Source organism: Eschrichtius robustus, chromosome 1 (genome assembly GCF_028021215.1).
Source record: "Eschrichtius robustus isolate mEscRob2 chromosome 1, mEscRob2.pri, whole genome shotgun sequence".
NCBI lineage: Eukaryota > Metazoa > Chordata > Mammalia > Artiodactyla > Eschrichtiidae > Eschrichtius > Eschrichtius robustus.
In genome coordinates, this window is record NC_090824.1 from 135791562 (window position 1) to 135811964 (window position 20403).

At 57.6% G+C, this 20403-nt stretch overlaps 1 protein-coding gene across 2 annotated transcripts; it reads left to right on the forward strand.

The window, feature by feature from the left end:
- The first annotated feature begins 1045 nt into the window (after nt 1-1045).
- SNX33 (sorting nexin 33) lies at nt 1046-14856 on the forward strand. Of its 2 annotated transcripts, XM_068556084.1 has the most exons (3): nt 1046-3713; nt 9837-10042; nt 14372-14856. In XM_068556084.1, the coding sequence occupies exons 1-3, from the start codon at nt 2243-2245 to the stop codon at nt 14390-14392; spliced, it is 1698 nt and encodes a 565-aa protein (XP_068412185.1). In that variant the 5' UTR covers nt 1046-2242; the 3' UTR covers nt 14393-14856. The 2 variants fall into 2 exon arrangements, with proteins under 2 accessions (XP_068412185.1, XP_068412178.1); XM_068556077.1 differs by lacking the exon at nt 14372-14856 and having other exon boundaries at nt 1047-3713; nt 9837-11383.
- The last annotated feature ends 5547 nt before the right edge of the window (nt 14857-20403 follow it).

A 20403-nucleotide genomic window follows, 5' to 3' on the forward strand; every position in this document is an offset into this window, starting at 1 on the left:
ATGAAGGACAAGAGGGTGGACTTGTCATTTGACAAGAGGGTGTCAAACTCTCCGACTGCCTTGTTGTACTGTAATCTCCAGTGCCCAGCACAGTGCCTGGCAGAATCAATGCCCAGGGTCAAGTCCCCTTTACCTCTTCCCGGAACCCTACCCTGACCACTCCTCTCTCCTGGGTGCTGCTGGCAAAGACAGGACATCCAGTCTCCGCCGGCCGCCGCACGAAGCAACACGGAACCCGTTCGTGCGCGGTCTTGTTCCCGTCGCTACAGATGTAGGGTCTTGTCTTCCCCCGCCCCGAAGGAAGTCGCCCAGGACAGGGGTGCTCCTGGCCTTGTCTGGCTAGGGTACTAGGACCCGCAGCAGCCAGTATCCAAACTATCCAAACCTTCTCAGGCTTCTTCCACGAGGGCGCCGCTGGCTCTGGGGCCCCCTCCAGAGAGCAATCCCCGGGCGGCGCCACGGCCCCGTCGCCCCCGGAGCTGGGGTGGGGGGGCAGGGGAACGAGAGGGGGGCGTCTGCGGGTCTCCACGCACACTTCCTCAACCCTCTCTCCGGGGTCCCGGCTCTGGCGCCCTCCTTGTAGCACCGCACTTCACAAACTTTAGGAGTTTGCCTCACTTGCGTCGCGGAAAAGGCAGGAGGGTGACGGAGCCCAGGAGGCGAGGCGGCGGCCGCAGAGCTCCGTCGCGCGGCGCTTAAGCCCCTCGGGGTGAGAGGTGTCTCCCCGCCAGGGCGGACGGGCTGGCCCTATTCCCCGACCGTCTCCTCTCTCTCTCTCTCGCATCCCGATCTCGGCGCAAGTGAGTGAGGGCGACGGCCAGAAGGAAAAGCGAGGAGTAGGCGGCAGCCCCGGCTCCTGCGCTCCAGGCCAGTGGGAGGGCGGAGCCGGGCAGTCCCCGGCCAGCCAGGACGCACGGAAGTGCTGTGGAGTTCGCCCAATTCCCCAGCCTGCTTTTCCTTCTCCCTCCCTCTCCCCACCCCTCACCTCCCCCCCCCTCACCTCCCCCCCCTCACCTCCCCCCCCTCACCTCCCCCCCCTCGGCTATTCCCTCCTTCCTCGGGACGCCACCTCCCGGAATCGCCTTTTTTGTTGTTGTTTTGGAGCTGGCTTCTCACTGGCGGCGCAGAGGGGCTGCGAACGCTGGAGAGGAAGGCGGGCTGGGGGCGCAGCCCGCCGCCCACCGGCGGGACCCGGCGGGGCAGAGCGGAGGACGGACAGTCGGCTGGGCGCGCCATCTGCTCTCCAGAGCTCACTCTCCAAACTCCTGTTGAGTGTGTGCGTGCACGCGAAGGGTGGGGGTCCACGTCCCGCGTGCGGGACTGGTTACCGCGGGGTTACCTTTGGCCGGGGGTCCTTGGACTCAGATCTGGGTCAGCTTCAGGCTCAGAAACTACTGAGGAATTAGGCAAACAAAAGAGGCCACTCAGCTAGTGGCCAGAAGTCGCCCGAGCGCCTCGTCGCGTCCCCTCCTTTCCCCGGGGCGGGGGCCGATCACTTGGGGGCGGGGAGAGGGCGCCCCAGCCGGCTGGGGGCTGGCGGCCGGGCCGGGCCGCCGGGGTCGAAGCGTTGGCGGCCTGTTGTGTAAGCCTCAGTCCTTGTTTTCCCGGCCTGGCTCGTTGTGAAGCCGGACACATCCACCCTTGGATTCGATTCAGGAGGCTGCTGCTTTTCTCCTTGCCCCTCTTGGATTTTCTGGATTTTTGAAAACCCAGTGGCCCAGGAAGAGGAGGAGGAAGGAGGAAGGAGCAGATCTACAGAGGAATGTGAGAGCCTCCCAAGGCCTGTGGAGCCAGAAGGAGCTGGGAGCCAGAGCTGCCGGGGTTTCTGGGACGGTGGTTTCTGAGTGATTCTCTTCTATTTTAGAACATTGTTCCAGTGGAGAGTGTCGAATTCTTGCCCTCTCAGAGCTGACTTCTCCGAGTCACTTGACTTTGCTTCTGGGAGTGGGAGGAGGAGAGACTCTCCCTTTTAGGGGCTGAGGAAGGAAGGGAGGAAGACCATGGACATGAGCTCTCCCTGCCCACAGGCGTGTGCAGGGAGACCTGTTTCTGGGCCGTGGACATTGCTTTGAAGAGAGGGAGGCTGGACACCATCTGTGGGTGCTGAGACCCCGCCGTAGGGGCTGAGAGACTGAGGGCTGTGGCAGACCTTGAGTTGCTAGTGCATTCTTGGACACCCTAGCAAGGGTCCCCAGTTCTGGGCAGGACTCTGTCCTCATCTTTCTCTACCACTGGCCCAGACATGGCACTAAAAGGCCGAGCCCTCTATGACTTCCGCAGCGAGAACAAGGAGGAAATCAGCATCCAGCAGGATGAGGACCTGGTCGTTTTCAGCGAGACCTCGCTGGATGGATGGCTGCAGGGCCAGAACAGCCGCGGTGAGACAGGGCTCTTCCCCGCCTCTTACGTAGAGATCATCCGTTCTGGCACCAGCTCCAACCATGCCGACTACTCCAGCAGTCCTGCAGGCTCTCTGGGCACTCAGGTGAGCTTATACAACAGCTCCAGCGTGGCAGACCCTTCCTGGAGTGGTGGGGGCAGTGGCTTCCTCTCAAACCAGGGTAGTTTCGAGGAGGACGATGATGATGACTGGGATGACTGGGATGATGGATGCACAGTGGTGGAGGAGCCACGGGCTGGTGGGCTGGGCGCCAACGGGCACCCCCCACTCAACTTCTCCTACCCTGGTGCCTACCCCAGCCAACACATGGCCTTCCGGCCCAAGCCACCCCTGGTGCGGCAGGACAGCCTGGCATCTGCCAAACGAGGCAGCGTGGTGGGGCGCAACCTCAACCGCTTCTCGTGCTTCGTGCGCTCTGGCGTGGAGGCCTTCATCCTGGGTGATGTGCCCATGATGGCCAAGATCGCTGAGACATACTCCATTGAAATGGGCCCTCGCGGCCCCCAGTGGAAGGCCAACCCCCACCCATTTGCCTGCTCCGTGGAGGACCCCACCAAACAGACCAAATTCAAGGGCATCAAAAGCTACATCTCCTACAAGCTCACACCCACACACGCTGGCTCACCTGTCTACAGGCGCTACAAACACTTCGACTGGCTCTACAACCGCCTGCTGCACAAGTTCACTGTCATCTCGGTGCCCCACCTGCCAGAGAAGCAGGCCACAGGCCGCTTCGAGGAGGACTTCATTGAGAAGCGGAAGCGGCGGCTCATCCTCTGGATGGACCACATGACTAGCCACCCCGTGCTGTCCCAGTACGAGGGCTTCCAGCATTTCCTTAGCTGCCTGGATGACAAGCAGTGGAAGATGGGAAAACGCCGGGCCGAGAAGGACGAGATGGTGGGCGCCAGCTTCCTGCTCACCTTCCAGATCCCCACGGAGCACCAGGACCTGCAGGATGTGGAGGACCGTGTGGACACCTTCAAAGCCTTCAGCAAGAAGATGGACGACAGCGTCCTGCAGCTCAGCACCGTAGCATCGGAGCTGGTGCGCAAGCATGTGGGGGGCTTCCGCAAGGAATTCCAGAAGCTGGGCAATGCCTTCCAGGCCATCAGTCATGCCTTCCAGATGGACCCCCCCTTCAGCTCCGAAGCCCTCAACAGCGCCATTTCTCACACGGGCCGTACCTATGAAGCCGTGGGTGAGATGTTCGCCGAGCAGCCCAAGAACGACCTCTTCCAGATGCTCGACACGCTGTCTCTCTACCAGGGCCTGCTCTCCAACTTCCCCGACATCATCCACCTGCAGAAAGGTAAGAGCCAGTGTGGGCTGGAGACCCTTACAGCATCTGCACTCTGCTGGGCACTGGGGGTATGAGGATGGCCTAGACCGAGCAGAACGGCGCAGCTAGTCTTTCTGTCTCTGTCTCATTCATATGTTCAACAAGTGTGTCGAGCACCTGCCACCTATTCTAGGTGCAGGGATATTATTATGGGCAGGTCTGATCCCTGTCCTCATGGAGTTCACTGCTTACCTTCTTGTTGTCTGTCCGTTCGTTCGTTCATTCATTCGTTTTCTCTGTTTCTGTCTCATTTACTCATTTACCCATCGTGCATTGAACCCTTCAAGATATCAGGCTGGGGTCTGGGAACACGGAGCTGACTGGGGCCCAGGACTTGCCCTTGAGGAGCCCGCAGGCTCATGGGGGACACGGACACAGACCCAGATAACAAGAGCGCAGAGTGTAGCCTGTCTTCCCACTTGTCACAAGCTTGCCTCCCTGCCTTTGCAGCTGCAGAGCCTGTTCTCACCGCTGCATATCCTATCTGTGAGCTCCCTCCCTATCTGTGTTCCGGAGGGTGGCTGTCCCTGTTTTGCAGATGAAGAAGCTGTGTCCACAGAATGGTGGTTGCACAAGGGGTTCATGGCCCAGCTGGGACTGTCCCGTCCTCCTGCACCTCCCCAAGGACACATCCATCTTGGCCACCTCCCAAGCCCAGTCATGTGTTCAGTTCTCATGGCCCCCTCCGTACGGGAGGGACAGGATGGGTCCTTGTTACTGTGGGGCTGTCAAGGAACTTCCAGGGAAGTGACTCAGCCGGGTCACCTAGGAGCACCCGGGCTGGGCTGGGGGAGGAAGCGGGGGTCCAGGGCACTACCCACACGGTCCGTCCAATTCCCCCTTCCCCAGCCTGGCTTCTCTTCTTGCTTGAGCAGTGAGTCAGGAGCTGACCCGGCAGGTGGCTGAGTCTTGGGGACTACAGGCAGGGCAGGAGAGAGGTGTGGTCCTCCCCAGGGCTGCTTGGTAACTAAGGAAGAACGTCTGCAGGGCGTGGGGCTGGCTCCCAGGCCCCTAGGCCCTGAGGTCAGGCCTGGCTTGGTGGGGAGTTTTCCTGTGGGTGAGGCCAGGAGGCAGGCCTCTGGACTGAGCCTGGGGGACAGCAAACACCACCACACTACCTGGTCCCCAGGAGAGTCTGGAGTAAACCCGCCTTGTTCTCCTTTACCAGGAGGTTAACTTCTAGAACTTCTCCAGCTCCCAGCCTCCTTTCTCCCCTCACTTTCTCTTCCTCCTTCTCCTCTCTGCCCTTTTTTTCTCTTCTCCACATTCCTCTCTTCCTCCTTCCCTTCTTTCAGCTTCAGGAGACATGAGGCCTGAGTTCTGGTCTTGGCTCTGCCCCCGGTTTGCTATGTGTCCCTGGGAGGTACTTTTCCCTCTCTGGGAGTTAGTTTCCTGATCTGTAAGACAAGGGAGGGTGGACACAGTGAGCTCTTAGGCCTTCAGAGGGGTGGGTAAGGGAGAGACTCCTGAGGAGGGTCTGGTCGAGGACAGAATGATGCCTTAGATCCGGCTCTGAGCTCCGGGCAGGGATTGGGCAGGGGTGGTGGCTGGGGCCCACTGGGGCAGGTGTCACCCTGTGCGGAAGTGGAGCCACACTCACTGCTGTGCTACGGCCTGGGAAAGCTGGTTCAACCAGCTCCTTGGATGGCATGTTCCTGTGTGGGCAGCAGGATCGGGGGAAGCAGGGGCATAGTGATTAAACAGCTGCTCCCATGCAGTGTCTGGGGACCCTCGCCCAGGGCAGAGCGGGGGGCAGGAAGGCAACCCCATACTCAGGGCTCCCAGGCTCCCACTGAAGCAGGAGGGAGTAAAGCCAGACTGGCCTTTCTGACCCTGGGGCAGGGAGACAGAGCTGAGAGAGGCCACTTCTGAGTTTCCACTGGAGGTGTTTCTAAGGTGAGGGGCCTGGGGTGATGTGTTCAACCTCGGGCAGAGGCTGCCCCACCTTCCCGGACCCAGAGGACCCCTCACCATTAAGCCAAGTTCTTTTGGGCTTACTCTTCCTCCTTCTGGGCTCTGCACTGCCACTCCTAGGCCCGTGGTGGGGCAAGTTAGGGATGGGGGCTTGGAATCTGGCTGAGACAGAATTGGGGGAACCACAGCCTGATGGGGGGAGGGGGGATCCCATGTTGGCCCTGTGGATGGAGCCCTTTCACAGAGGAAGGAGCAGGAAAATTGGGCCCTGGGTCCCCAGGATTCTGTCCAGCCTGTTCATACATCTGAAAGATGGCGAGCATGTGGGAGAGGCCTTGGAAGGAAGGAGATGGGAGGCCTAGGAGGGGTCAGGAGACCAGGATTTGGACAAGTGTTGCCTCTGAGGTGACCCTGAAAGAGTTTCCTTGCCTAAGAAAACTTAGGAAAATGTGCCATGGAACCTGGTTGGCACTGAGGTGCCAGCCTGTCTGCCCACTGGCTCAGACCCTGGAGCTCAGTTTAGGGGTCTCCTAAGAGAAAGGCAACCATGTAATTTACCATCCAAACCAGGGCAATCTTGGGGGTGAAAGAGAGCCTTAGTAATAGTTACCCTGGGACAACAAGGGGCAACAGTGACTGTCCAAGGCCCCTGCCTGAGAGCCAGCCAGGGCAGGGCTCGGTCCTAAGACTCATCACAAGCCACAGAGGCTGGTGTGGTTCCCTCCGTTTACAGATGAGGGGCAGTGAGGAGGAATGATAATCAGAGCAGGAATTGGAGCCCAGGTGTCTCTGACTCCACAGCCAGGTTGTTTCTACTGTGCCAGACAGATAGGGGAGGGAGCTGCCTAAGGGATGGGTGCCTGGGGTAGACAAGCCAGAAGGGGAGGGAGCAGGGAGGGGGTTGGGTGTTCTAGCACCAACTGAGCTGGCATCCTCGGCAGGCTGGAGGCAGGCCCTGGACCACAGAGCGTGTGTGGAGGGGCCATGGAGCTCACAGGTTGGCCAAGGCAAAGTGGACCTTGCAGGACCAAGTTCTTGCCTGGGGGAATAGGTGGGTCCAGCCTCTATGCTCTGGGCCATCATCTAGCTCTCCCTCTACCTCCCCTCCTAGGCTCCCATGAACACAGAATTGTATCACCAGGAGCCACCACCAGCTGGGTCTTGGCTGGGAGTGAAAAGCAGTTTGCACATAGTTGCGAGTAGCATCTGGAGCTCTTACTCTGTCAGGTGCCATCCTAAGTACTTTAAACATATTAGTTCAATTAAACTCAGCTATAACTATAGAGTGGGTACTATTATCATCCCATTTTACTGATGTGGAAACTCTAAAGCGCTATTCCGCTGTGAGCGATTGTCAGCAGCATCACATCTAGTGCAACCTGCCCCATTTGACAGTGGGGAGACCTGTAGCCCTTGACACAGTGGGACTAGGACTCAGACCTCCTGCCCTTAACCTAGGGTGGGCGGTAACTACCTCCAAGAGGTAGGGACAAGATAGATCAAGGTGGCATTTTAGGGGATATGCCTGGGACCCTGGGGCTCTGAAGCTCCAACCCTCCTTTCCCTGTCCCTGGGACCCAGCCTACAGGACAACTGCCAGGTGAGGAGGTGCCCCTGGGTCCTCAGCTCTCAGATTGAGTCCTAGGTGGAATGTGTGGGGTGACGGGGGACAGGCCTGAGCCCTGAGTCCCAGTCTGTCTCTGGGGTGCATTAGTGTTAGCTGGTCCCAGTCCCACATCGGAGTCACAGGGTGGAGGGGTGACAGAGAGCAGGGTGGGGCCTCCCCCTTCCCCCACAGCCTTTGCCCCCCATCTCTGTCTCCCTGCCTGTCTGCGGGTACCTAGCAATTGCAATAGATTCATTCCTATTATCTGGGCCTCAGTTTCCTTCCTCTAAGGCCATGGGCAAGAAAAGCTTTCTTAAATGCAAGTCCATCCCCAACGCACCCAGACTTTCTCAGGAAGGTGGAATCCAGGCTAGTAGGTGCCCTTTGCTGAAGCCTGACTCTAGTTTCTTTGTCCTACTCTTTTCTACTTTGCTTCTTATGGTTCTTTTTACCCCTTGGGACCTTCTCAAGTTCCTGAGTCCATTGTCTGGATGCCCCACACATATGCCTGGGGGACCTGGCCTGGGCTCCTTGCAGTAGAAGTGGTGTCTACCCCCAGCTGTGCAGGGATACCTCTGGGCCAGGCATCCCCCACTTTTGGAGCAGGAAAGAGGCTGCGAGCCCCTCGGCAAGTGCCATCCTGCCAGGCCCTGAGTTTCCTCTGCACAGTATGGGGGTGGAGAGTGAGGGGGTGGTGGTGGGTGTTGGACAGCTAGTCTCTAGGGCCCCTCCAGCTCCAAAGCCTCTCATGGGGTCCTGATCTTGGGCCTTGGGGTGATCCCTCTCCTGCTGCCCAGACCTGGGCAGTCAGAATGGAACAGGAGGCGAGAGAAGTGGTTCAAGGAAGGTGGCAAAAGGACTGAGTGGCCTGGGAGCTGGGGACTGCAGAGTTCTTTTGGGTGCTGTGTGAGCAGCCCTGGAAATGCTCCAAATCTGAGTCTGTCCACCTGAAATGCTACTATTTGCCAATTAGCCACACGCTTGCTATCTAATATAGGTACTGCTCCTTCTAAAGGCATTCAAAGTTATTTCCAGCACGTAGTAGATGCTCCATAAATGCATCCTGAATGCATTTGAACAACTTGAGAGTAAAAGGAATACGTTTCAAAGGTCCACGAGAGACCTCCTTAAGGGAGAGGTGGGAAACGTGAAAAACGAGCGTGTTACTTGTGTGCAGTGGATGCTTTGGAAGCGCTCGGGGAGTGCGCTGTCCTCCGGGCCAACCCCTCCCACCTCCTTAATCTTCTTCACACGGTGGATTCCCTACAGCCCTACAAGGAGTACTTGCCAGGCGCAGGCAGACTGCCTCACCGCCTCAGCAACTGCCCCCAGCGGCTTCAGCACGGAATCAGTCAAGTGCTGTTAATTCAGAACTGAAATTCTTTCACCAAGTGCTTGTTGATTCATTCACATTCTTCCAGATTGGGTCCCTTCCCCAGGTTCATCCGCTGACCCCGCCCCCCACTGTCTGTCACCTGGTTATTATAATGGCTTCCTCTAGTCCCCTGGGGGCTGGGGTGAGGAGGGAGCAGGGCCTATATGTGGGGAGACACACACAAAGGAAAACTCCAGGTGGCTTTTGAGGCTCTGTTTTAGAATCGGCTGGGTGACGGGGGTGGGGAGAGCCCTGGTGAGCTGAGATGGGGAGGCGGTCTGCCTGGGGGATGCTCGTGTAGAAGCGGCACCCCATCAGAGCCTTGAATTATGCATAGGGATCCAGGGGGCAGAGACTGGAAGGTAGGAAAGAAAGCTGAATTTGATGAACGTGGGGTCAGCGTGGAATGGGTGCAGGGGTCAACTCCCAGAGGGCCTCACAGGCCAGGAGAATGGGGGACCTAGCTCTGCAGGCAGAAGGAAGCCAGGGGAGGCTTGGAGCTATGGGTGTCCAGCTTGGCTGCTCTTCAGGTGCTATGGAGAACCTCTCAGAGGCTGAGGCTGAGGTGGGGAGACCCATGAGGGGCCTATGGTAGCAGTCCAGTGAGGTTGAATCAGCTTGGCAGACACATATCAGGATCTGCTGTGGGCTAGGCTTTGTTCTGGATGCTAGAGACATTGAGCTCACAGCCCAGAAAGAAGCGGTCAGAGAAACCACAGGGTGGTAAGAGCTGTGGCAGAGGGAAGCCCAGGGCACCCGAGAGCATTGAGAGGCACCTGATGTACTGGGGCTGCAGGGAAGGCTTCCTGGAGGAGGTGATGTTGGAGGTGAATGGGGAGCCAGCGTGAGGGGTGACGAGGCCTGTGGTGGGTGGGGACAGCCTGGTCCTAGAAATCAATCAGCTGGCAGGGCAGGGCTGTGACTGGTCAGGTGTGGGCTGCTGGCGTCGCCACAGGTTTGGAGGGAAGATGGTGCATCTGGTTTAGGATGTGCTGAAGGTGAGGGTTTGGGGGACATCCTGGTGGAGACACCCAGGTGGCTGGACCATGGGTCTGGACTCCATGGAGTCCAAGAGCGAGGCCTGATTGAGCTGATGAGGGTATTGTCTGCCCTCGAGGGGTCTCACCATGGGGTTAGGGAGCGAACTGGGGAGACCGGAGCCCTAACTTGTCCTTGTCCTCCGCTCTGCCCGTGCCAGGTGCCTTTGCCAAGGTGAAGGAGAGCCAGCGCATGAGTGACGAGGGCCGCATGGCGCAGGACGAGGCAGATGGCATTCGCAGGCGCTGCCGCGTGGTGGGCTTCGCCCTGCAGGCTGAGATGAACCACTTCCACCAGCGCCGCGAGCTCGACTTCAAGCACATGATGCAGAGCTACCTGCGCCAGCAGATCCTCTTCTACCAGCGGGTAGGCCAGCAGCTGGAGAAGACGCTGCACATGTATGACAGCCTCTGACCACGTGTCCCTGGTCCTCTCCCCGCCCCTGGGGCCTGGTGGCTGCGGTGCATGCTGCCCTCCAGACCTTCCCACACCAGCAGTGCCTGGCTGGTCAGGGGTGGGCTTTGGAGGAGTCATGGATATCCCTGGGGAAGTCCCCCACCCCTTAGAGATAGGGGCACAGCAGGGGTGAGAATGGGGCCAGGAGCCCTCCAGGCCAAGGCCTGGGCTGCTGGTCAGTCACTTGAGGTCAGGCCAGGGTCTTAGCCTCCCCTAGAGCCTATAGCGCTCGCTCACCTGGCCACCATCCCTTTGTTCATTCAGCAGACGCGCAGGCCTGCTGCGGCCCCGGGTCAGACACTGGGCATCCAGGGCTGCGACACGCCTGCTCTTGGGGAGTCCCCAGTTGAGGTGGGGGTCAGACCCAGAAACAGGCAGGGGCAATACAGAAAGATTGATGGTGAATAGCTCGGAGAAGGGACCACTCGTTCTGCCAGTCAGGGATGACTCCGTGGAGTAGGTGACATTCAAGTAGTGTCTTGAAGAATGACAAGGACCTACCAGACAGTAAGTGGGGACAGTAGATGGGGAGGGCATTCAGAGGAGAAGAACAGCATGGGCAAGGCTGTGGAGGCATGAAAAGATCCCGTCTTCTCTCCTTTACCTTTCCCAAGCAAGTTTGGTGCCCCCCTCGGTGGTGTCCCCTTGTGTGACAGAGGGGAGGGATCTGCCTTGCTCCCATGCCCCTGTCCCTGCCCCACCTCCGCTCCACCCCCCCTGCAGGAGGGGCTGCAGGCCAACTCCCTCCTGACTCCCCTTCACCAGCTGAGCCCCCTCACCCCTTGGCTAGGGGACCATGCAGCATCTTTGCCCTGGGCTCAAGGTGCTAAGACAAGCCTCGGATCCCAGGACCCTGGTGGCACCTTCCTGGAGGGGACACCCAAAAGTTACTGGGTATTTGAGTTCACCAGCAATAGCTCCCACACTCCAAGTAGGCTTGGGCCTCAGGCTCCCAGGGGCCAGCTTACCCACCACCCCAGGGATCCTGGGCCCACCTGCCCACAGCCAGCCTCACTGTGATGCCAGCCCAGGTTCTGGTGGGATTGTGCTGTCTCCCACCCATGTTTACATCCTCGAGGGGGCTCCCCCCACACCCCCAGGCCAGGGCGTGGTCCAGCAGTGGGTTGGGGGAACTGACAGGTGCCACTGCTGGCCCCCCCAGGAGGTCGTGGCTGTGCCTGGCTGCTGCTGCTTCAATCTTCTTTCTTTCTTGTTTTCTTGATAAACCTTTTACAGTTAAGATAACAAAAATATGACTCCTTATTTGGATCCCATGGGGGATGAGGGTGGGGGAAAGGATACAGCCCTAATTGTCCCTGGGAGCGATTGGACCAGATTCTGAGGTCGTGATGGGCACAACATTTACCCCAGAACCTCAGAAGTTGGGGGGAGGACGGTGCTGGAGGCAGGGGCTAGCTGGGGACCTCTGGGTGACCCTGGACCCCAGCTGGATGCATACCCTTCCCAGACCTCACTCTCCTCATCTCTCAAATGGGTGGAGTCCTGCCAGGGGTTTGGCTTTGCTGCTCTGTGATCTAGGACTGAAGGTCACGTGAGGAAGGGACAGTCTAATCGATAGGGGGTTCCTCTCCTCGGGAGGGATATCCCAGCCTTGCCCCCAGGAAAGCCCCAGTCCAGGGGAGGGGGGGGTCTCAGAACCTGTGTCCTTCCCCAAGCTGTCCAGTCCAGGCTGCCCAGCCCTGCAGTGGCTGCCCAGTTGGAAACTGAGGTGGACCCCCGAGCTATGCCCTTGGGGGTGTCCCAGGCAGGATGAACAGGAATCTGTTTGCACACGGGAAAGAGGGGGGCTGGGGGGCCGCGGTTCTCTTGGGGCAATGGGGACTTGGTGGAGGGAGGGCTGCTGGGGTCTGGACATCAGGGGAGGCTTTAGCTGGGCTGGGGGCGGGGGAGCTCATGGCAGTGAGATGGAGTAAGGGGTGGCAGGTGCAATGGGGAAGGGGCAGCAGAGGCTCCCTGTTCAGGGCAGAGCGTCCTCAGAGGATCTTTTGGAATGGGCCCCTGGCCCTGGGTCAAAATTAGGTCAGATTTGGGACTTTCTGTGGAATTTTCCCTTCTCTCCTCCCTGCCCTCCTTCCTTCATTTTCCAACCCATCCGAGGACCTTCCCACCCTTAACCTCTTCCCCGCTCCAACTTCCAGGCGGCCTTCTGCAGTGAGCGCTCTGACCATGGGCTGGGCGGTGGGGGTCTCCTTCCCAGGCCCAGTCAGCGCTGGGGGCGGTGGGAATGCTCTTCTCAACACACAGTGCCTGGAAAGTCCCCTGTTCATGCTTCTTGCCCTGGGAATAGTATTGCCCTCTTGTGTCTCTTTCTTGAGCGCGGGGCCACCTCCCATGCCTTCCATCCTCCGGGTGAGGGGTTGGTCTGACGCTTTTCTCAGGAGGGGCTTGCACCTAGGAAAAGCATCAGAACGTGAAGTCTTGGAATGGGCCAGGCCTCCTCCAGGCATCCTGAGGGCTCCAGGCAGGGACAGACATACATGTGAGGGGAAATGAGGATGTCACAACCCTTCTCTCTGGTTTCTTTCTATCTCTGTGTGGGTTTGAGTGTTGGGGGAATTTGAGATTTGTCTGGGCTGGCCGGAGCCTCTTTCAGCAGGGGACTGGGGACCAGTGTGTGTGTGCGGGTATCCTGGTGGTGGCTGGGCCTGCGGGCTGGCCTCAGTCTCATGCCAGGCAGATGTTCCAGACTGAGCTGAGACCAGCTGCCTCCAGTTTCCTCCCTGAGGCGGGTGGAAAACAAGGCTTCTCTTTCTGCCCTGGGCAACTACCAGGACCTGGAGCTGAGGGGTGGGGGACCTCTGATCCCCAGTCTTGGCCCAGCCCAGGAAAGGAGTCTGCTTTGTGGCCACATATAGGGGTTGGGGATGGAGGTGGCCCTCAGATTCTGCATCCTATTGCTTCCTGGACACAGGAGTGCCATGAACCACCATGCCACAGCTGTGCCACGGCTGTAACAGAGCCATGCCTGGTCACAGACGCAGTTGCCCAACCCAAAGCAGACAGAGCCATACAACCTGCACGCGGCACACAGGTCACACCTGGCTCCACACTCACACACACATATGCATGGTCATGTGCTTGCACAACTGCACTCCCAGCCACAGTGCCACAGACTGTCACACATTCACAGCCACGTCCACACTCGTCCACGCCCACATGCATGTTGTCAGTCTCAGCCACGTCGTCACTCACAGCCATACCATAGTACTGTGCACGGTCATACACTCGCATAGTGACACACACGGCCATGAAGTCACACATGCACATACAGATGTGTCACAAATGTAGATGCTCTTGGACTCCACCTGCACCGCCTCCTGGGGGAGCCAGCCCCGATCATCCATCATCTGACATCACCAAGTTCAATTCCTCATTGCACAGACGGGAAACTTGAGGTCTAGTGAGCAGTGGCATTTGGCTGCATCACCCAGTGGGGCGGGGGTATGCTCTGGGGTCAGAGCCCAGTTCCCATCAGGCTCTGGCCTGGCCTTGCCCACCCCTGGGTCAGTCCCCAGGGCCAGGCTGCCTCTGAAGGCCCCTGGCTGAACCTACTCAACAAAGCTCCAGACATCTCCCATCTTCGGAGCCAGAGCTGAGGCTGCAGCATCAGAGTGCAGGAGCCAGAATGTGGTGGGCAGGGCCCAGGCCTGGGCGGGAGGAACATTCCTGCACCATCTCCTCCCCAAGCCTGCGAGGACTGGGCCCGCCTTGCCTGCCTGCCCGCTGACTCAGGCCTCCAGGAGCCAAGCCAGCTTGGCTCCCTCACCCACCCCCAACACACCCCAACCTGCTTCCCCACCACTGCGGCTCTGGTACCTCCTTCCGCTGTTTGGGGCAAGAGGAGATGGTGAGCCCTGGCAAAAAGACCATGAGGAAACATAAAAATTCACCTCCCCCAGACATAGCTCAGAAGGGTTGATTGTGAAACCCCACTCCCGGGTTCAACAAAGCTTTTTTCCTTTGGTTTTGTTTTGTTAGTCAAACCCCAATGCAGTCCAGTCTGTTTAAAAAGCAGTGTCTCACACAGCTGTGGCCTCCTTGGTCCGCTTGGCAGCCCTGGTAGGCATCATTATTCCATTTCACAGACAAAGAGACTGAGGCTTGGCCAGAGGGAGGATGGGAACTGCCTAGGATCACACAATGGGGCCGAGGTGGGGCTGGACTTGAACCCAGCTCTCTGGCTTCATTCCCTAAAGTCACCTTGATTAACTCACATAGGTCTGGAGGACGAAGGGGTAGCAGATCTTCGCTCCAGAGTTGTGAAAGAATGGGAGGCTGGCAAACCAACTGCTGAAACGTGCAGGGACTTTGAGGGTCGGGTGAGTCCCGCCAGCCCCCCAGGGATGAAGAGGCTGAGGGCGGCATTGCACAGTGGCGTCTGCAGTGACTCAGGGTCTCCGATTACAAATGAACATGTGTGAGGAACATCACTTCACTTTTCTGTAACTGACCTGAATTTCTCTTTTGCTTTCTCATTAACCAACCTGATAGAAAATAATCTGAAATCAATTTGGGACCCCTCCTTTCCCCAGGGAGGCATGTAAGTTTTGGGGATGGCACATTTGAAGACCCTACGCAGGCCCCTGGCACCTTGAATTTTAGAAGCTGAATTCCCTCATCCTATCACTCATATGAAAATTTGCCTGCATTCCACATTAAAGGTCTTTCACATATACCTACTTGAGCTGGGTTCCGTTAATTACTTGACAATGTCTTGTAGATATTTAATTAAATTTTCTTCATTTTGATTTTGTCTTTTCTTTCTTTTGCCTTTTGGTGTTCTGCTACTTTTTTACCCCTTGGCTGCAGACATTGTTGTGGGTTCTTGCAGGGCTCCTGGACCCTGGCACTGGGCCTGTGGTGCCCACCATGGTCCTAGGTTAGCATCGGACCCTTTGGTCATTTTCCCCTACCTCCTGCCTTCCCACCACCTGCTCCTTTGATCCCCACCCTTAAGCCTCCGTGGGTCTGGCCCTTTCTCAGTTTGGGGCACTCCAGATTCCCTCAATTGCCCCTGTACCTTGTGGGCCTCAGGGAACCTCAAGGGGCTGGCACAATCATTCCACAGCCTCCACCACACGCTCAAGCACAAGGCGCTCTGGGAGGCTGCTTACCCTGTGTAACCCTGTGTCTCCTGAGGTCTGGTTCTGCCTGGGAAGGGGTCCAAGTCTCCACTCCCCCTGGATCTCCAGCCTCTGGGGCTTCTACCTCCCCCGGTGCAAGTGACACTGTGGTGGATACTGGATGGCCAGTATTGCATAACCACCCTGTATGAAAGAGATTATCAACATCATGTTACAGACCAGGAAATGGGGCCCAGTGAGGGAGGTGTAGAGTAGCCGAGCCGGTGTGAGTGGTACCCAGGCCTGGGCCACCCGTGTCGGGAGGCAAATGGCTGATGCCTGAGGTAGGAGCTGGAGGCTGGCTGGAGCCTGGAGGCACTTGGAGCCTCTTCCAGGCTGACCTTATTCCCTTTGCTGCCATTTTGGAAGCAGTGCTCTGGGTGAGGGTAGAATGAGGCTCCAGCAGACAGCCCTTGCTGCCCCCCAGACAGCAAAGCCCCTTTCCCTCCACTCCTCAGAGGCAGGACCCGAGTGGCTGAGCCTGAGTGCAAATCCTCTCTACACCTACTTGTTTTAGGGATGTTTCTTTTTTTTTTTTTTAAACCTGTTCATTTAAAAAAAATTATTTTATTTTATTTTATTTATTTATTTTTTATGGCTGTGTTGGGTCTTCGTTTATGTGTGAGGGCTTTCTCTAGTTGTGGCAAGCGGGGGCCACTCTTCATCACGGTGCGCGGGCCTCTCACTATCGCGGCCTCTCTTGTTGCGGAGCACAGGCTCCAGACGCGCAGGCTCAGTAGCTGTGGCTCACGGGCCCAGCTGCTCCGCGGCATGTGGGATCTTCCCAGACCAGGCCTCGAACCCGTATCCCCTGCATTGGCAGGCAGATTCTCAACCACTGCGCCACCAGGGAAGCCCAGGGATGTTTCTTAACTGTTCCATGCTTCCATTTCTCCATTTATAACAGGAGTTCCAGATGGCTGTTAGGAGGGTTATATGAGCACATAGCAAGTGCCCAGTAAGGAGTAGCTGGGATTACCAGCCTCTGAGCAGCCCTAGAGAGAGGCAGGGCCAAGAATATTGTTACCCCACTAAATGAGTGAGAAGACTGATTGGATGAGCCCTCTAAGGCCACACGGTGGGTGGATGTCAGGGCTGGGCCTGGGTGCACAACCGCGACCGTGTGCTACTCTGTGCTGGGCATTGGGCTAAGTACCTCCCATGAGTTATCTCACTGGTCACAACGGTCTGGAAGGTGAGAGCTATTGCCAACATTTTACAGCAGACGGAGACTCAGGGGCACTGAGTCACCTGTGTGAGATCGTGCAGCTGCTCAGTGGTAGGGCTGATTCTGCCCGGACACAGAGCTGTGCTGTTCCCACTGCACCAGGCCACCCTTCCAAGGCTGGCAGGCTGGGCAGGGTGGGGGCAACTGTCCTGCTGTAGAGCGACTGCAGGAGTGCCGGGCATTGAGGGGAGTGGGGCAGTGGGGGTAGCTGGCGGGGATTGGGTGGAGGTGGCCGCGTGCCTTCAAGGCAGCAGGTGGAAGGGCAGAGGGCTTGGCCCACAGAGAGCATCGCGCAAATATTCGAGTGCTAATTTTCTGTAGGGCCTCAGGCTGGGGCGTGGGAGCAGGATCTGGCTGCGGTGGAGGCGGCTGGACAGATGAGGCCAAGGGCAGGGAGCTGGGGTCAGAGGCAGGATTCTGGTGTCCAGGAAGAAAGTGAGTCAGGAGCCTCCTTGCTCAAGGGGCCAATACGGGGGCGGGAGTGAGAGTTGGGAGGGAAACGCTAGGACTGGGGATCCTGCGAGTGCCGAGGCTGAGCGGGAGAGGGTGTGGGCTCTGGTCCTGGGGCTTCCACGTGGGGCAGGGTGGGGCAGGCAGAGGCGGGGCGCTGTGTCTGTGCCTGTGCCTGCTGTCCTTCCTCCTGTGTGTTCGCTGGGGGCCTGCCGGTGTGCGCGCCTGTGCCTGTGTGTAGGTCCCCACCGGGGCGCTCTTTGCCTGCAGTCATCTGGCTGCACATGATTTTCCCCGTGTCCCCGCCTGGAAAAGGTGACACCCCTGACCTCGAAGCTCTGGTCCTGCTTTGGAATCATGCTTAGCTCCTCTCTTTCTCTCGCTCCACAGCCACCTGTGAGCAAAGCCTTGTTAGCTCCTCAAAAGAGATCCCACATCTGACCTGTCTCACCATCTCACCGTGAGGCTCAAGCCACCGCCACGCCTGCCTGGACTACTGCAGTAGTCTCCAAGCTTTCTTCTGCTCTCTCCCGCTCCCCGATGGTCTAACAGGAGCCAGAGTGATCTTTTAAGACCATATTCTAAATCAAATCATGTCTGTCCCGTGCTTTCAACCTCCAGGGCACCCTGCCATTCTTAGGCCAGATTCCAAACTCCTACCTCAGCCCACGAGGCCCTCTGATCTCACTTTGGAACTCTGTTCCTTTAGGTCACAGAATTCCAGACCTACTGGACTGCTATTTCTTACATATGCCAAGCTTGTTGCACCTCAGGGCCTTTGCCTTTGTTGGTCCACTCTGTCTGGAATGTTCTTCCGCCCAGATGTCTGTGTGGTTTGAACCTCAGTTAATTCGAGTCTTTGCTTAAAATGTCACCTCCTTGGAGAAGCCTTCCTTAACTTCTTAGTTCTCGTCTTCTGTCCCTTTACCCTGCGTTATTTTTCTTCATTTTACTATCAATTGCCAATTATATGTGTGTATGTATTTAACTTTTTATTTTGGAGAGTTTCAAACATACACAAAAATAGAGAAGCTAATATAACGGATCCCTGTGTGTCCATACCTCAGCTTCAACACTTATCAACCCTGGGGCAATATCTTATTCCCCCGTAACCCTTGCTTCCAGGAAACTCTAGCATCACACAACCTCCTCTGCAAATACTTCAGTGCAAAAGTTAGATTTTAAATGTATCTGTTTTTTAGAAGGCAGCCTACCAGGGAGCTGGTGTTACTCTGTCTTGCCCGGTGCTCTATTCCCAGTGCCCAGCATGGTGCCTGGCTCATAGCCAGTGACCTGGGATGTCTACACGGCTGTGTCTCAGGTCTCTGGGGAGGGGGTGTGTGTGGGTTCTGGTTTGCACAGGTCGGCTGCTGTCAGGGAGTGAATCTGCACGTGCCTGTGTGCGTGGCCGCACGTGGCAGTCCCTTGAATATGTGTGTGTGTGCACACGTGTGTGTCGCCGCGGCAGCTGGTGGCTGAATGCATGCTTCCTCCCTGGAGTCATCTACCACACCGCCCAGGACCCGGTGACTCGCTCTGGGGAGTATTTCCCTCTTTCTCAGCAAGGCATGGGGTGTGAAAGGGTGGGAGGAGGATACGCATCGGACCCCCCCACCCCCGCTCTGGAGGGCTGGGTTCCAGGCCAGGGTGGCCCGGAGAGCCCCTCCCTGTTCTCCACACACAGCATAGCAGGAGGCTGTGCTGTTCCAGCCGGCAGAGCAGGCAGCCTCCTTCCTCCCTGATACTGCAACCTGCCCTGTTGGGCTGGCATCAGCTGGGTGGGGTGTTGAGTAGCTATGTATGAGGGGTAGTGGTATCCCATTCTGGCCAACTCCTAAGGCTCCTCGGGTGACTCCTGGGTAGTCGGGCAACTGAGGCCACTCAAACTGGGGGCAACTGGGTGCCGAGTTCTGGTCCAGGGCTCAGAGCCCCCCATTCCCCACCCCAGTTCTGCACTGTAAGGGGTTGACCCTGGGAGGTGGGCAGCGGGAAGAAGTGCTTCCAGCCTTGCACCAGTGTACTCCTGGGGGCTGCTTCCACTCAGACCCAGCTTCCACAGGAGTGTCCCTCAGTCTGATCCCCAGAGCCCTGTCTGCTCCAGGGTCCATCGCCTCCTCGCTCAGGCTCTGCATCATCTTCTTCCCTCCACATGCTCTGCCTTAGCCTCAGCACTCCCTGTTCTTAAGGGCACAGCCTAGCCTCCTCTTCCAGGAGGCCCTGGAGCTCTGGACCCCCCTGAGTTCACCCCACCACCCTGCCCTCCTCCCCCCGGGCAGGCAGGTTCCAGTGGGCCTCCTCCCTCTTGGGTTCCTGGAGCCAAGCCTCTTCCAAGGAAGCCAGATGGTTGCCCCCTACAACCTCAGGGAGGTCCTCTGAATCAATGGGGCGGGGGTGAAGGGAGGAGGTCAGAGTGGGGCTGCTGGCTTCTCCTACCCAGAACTTGACCCCTTGCCGTACACCTCACTCTCCCTGCCCAAGCCAGCAAAGCAGAGTGTCTCCATGTCCCTCTTCGCCACATGGGGGATGCTTGCATTTGGCCTTCCAGGAAGACTGAACATTTGTTCAGCACCTACTATGCTCCAGGCACTGTGATGCCTGTAATAAATTATAAAAATAACAATAACCCCAACTTCGAACATTTGTGAAGCACCTACAACATACCAGACCCACGCTAGGCTGTTCAGTAACAACTGCTCTTATAACAGCAACTCGTCACGATGGTCAGCGTTTAGTGAGTGTTTACTACGTGCCTGGTGCTGTTCTAAGAGCTTTGCTACAGCAATGACCCTTTGAGAAGAAGCCTTGGTCAGTTGCTCTGTTTTTTTTTTAAAATAAATTTGTTTATTTATTTATTTTTGGCTGCGTTGGGTCTTCGTTGCTGCGCGCGGGCTTTCTCCAGTTGTGGCGAGCGGGGGCTACTCTTCGTTGCGGTGCGTGGACTTCTCATTGCGGTGGCTTCTCTTGTTGCGGAGCATGGGCTCTAGGCGTGCGGGCTTCAGTAGTTGTGGCATGCGGGCTCAGTAGTTGTGGCACACGGGCTTCGTTGCTCCGCAGCATGTGGGATCTTCCCGGATCAGGGCTTGAACCCGTGTCCCCTGCATTGGCAGGCGGATTCTTAACCACTGCGCCACCAGGGAAGTCCAGTTGCTCTGTTTTGATAGGTCCTAACTCAGGCAGAGGAGTGGGCGCTGGCCTGGGCCTCTAGCTAGCCACATCCCATGGCACCGGTACGGACAGGAAATGGGGCAGAAATGAAGAAGTGGGGCTCTAGGCAGAAAGCAGGCAGCCTGCTCCCCCAGGCCTGGCTCCATCCTCTCTAGGGTCAATTATCCCATCATGAGTTCGAACAGGTGGGTGGACTTGTACAAGTTCATTGGGCAGATGCAGTCACCCCCTCTGCCCTCCCTCCTTCAGTTCATGTGTTCTGTCCCCAGACTCTGAGGTTCTCA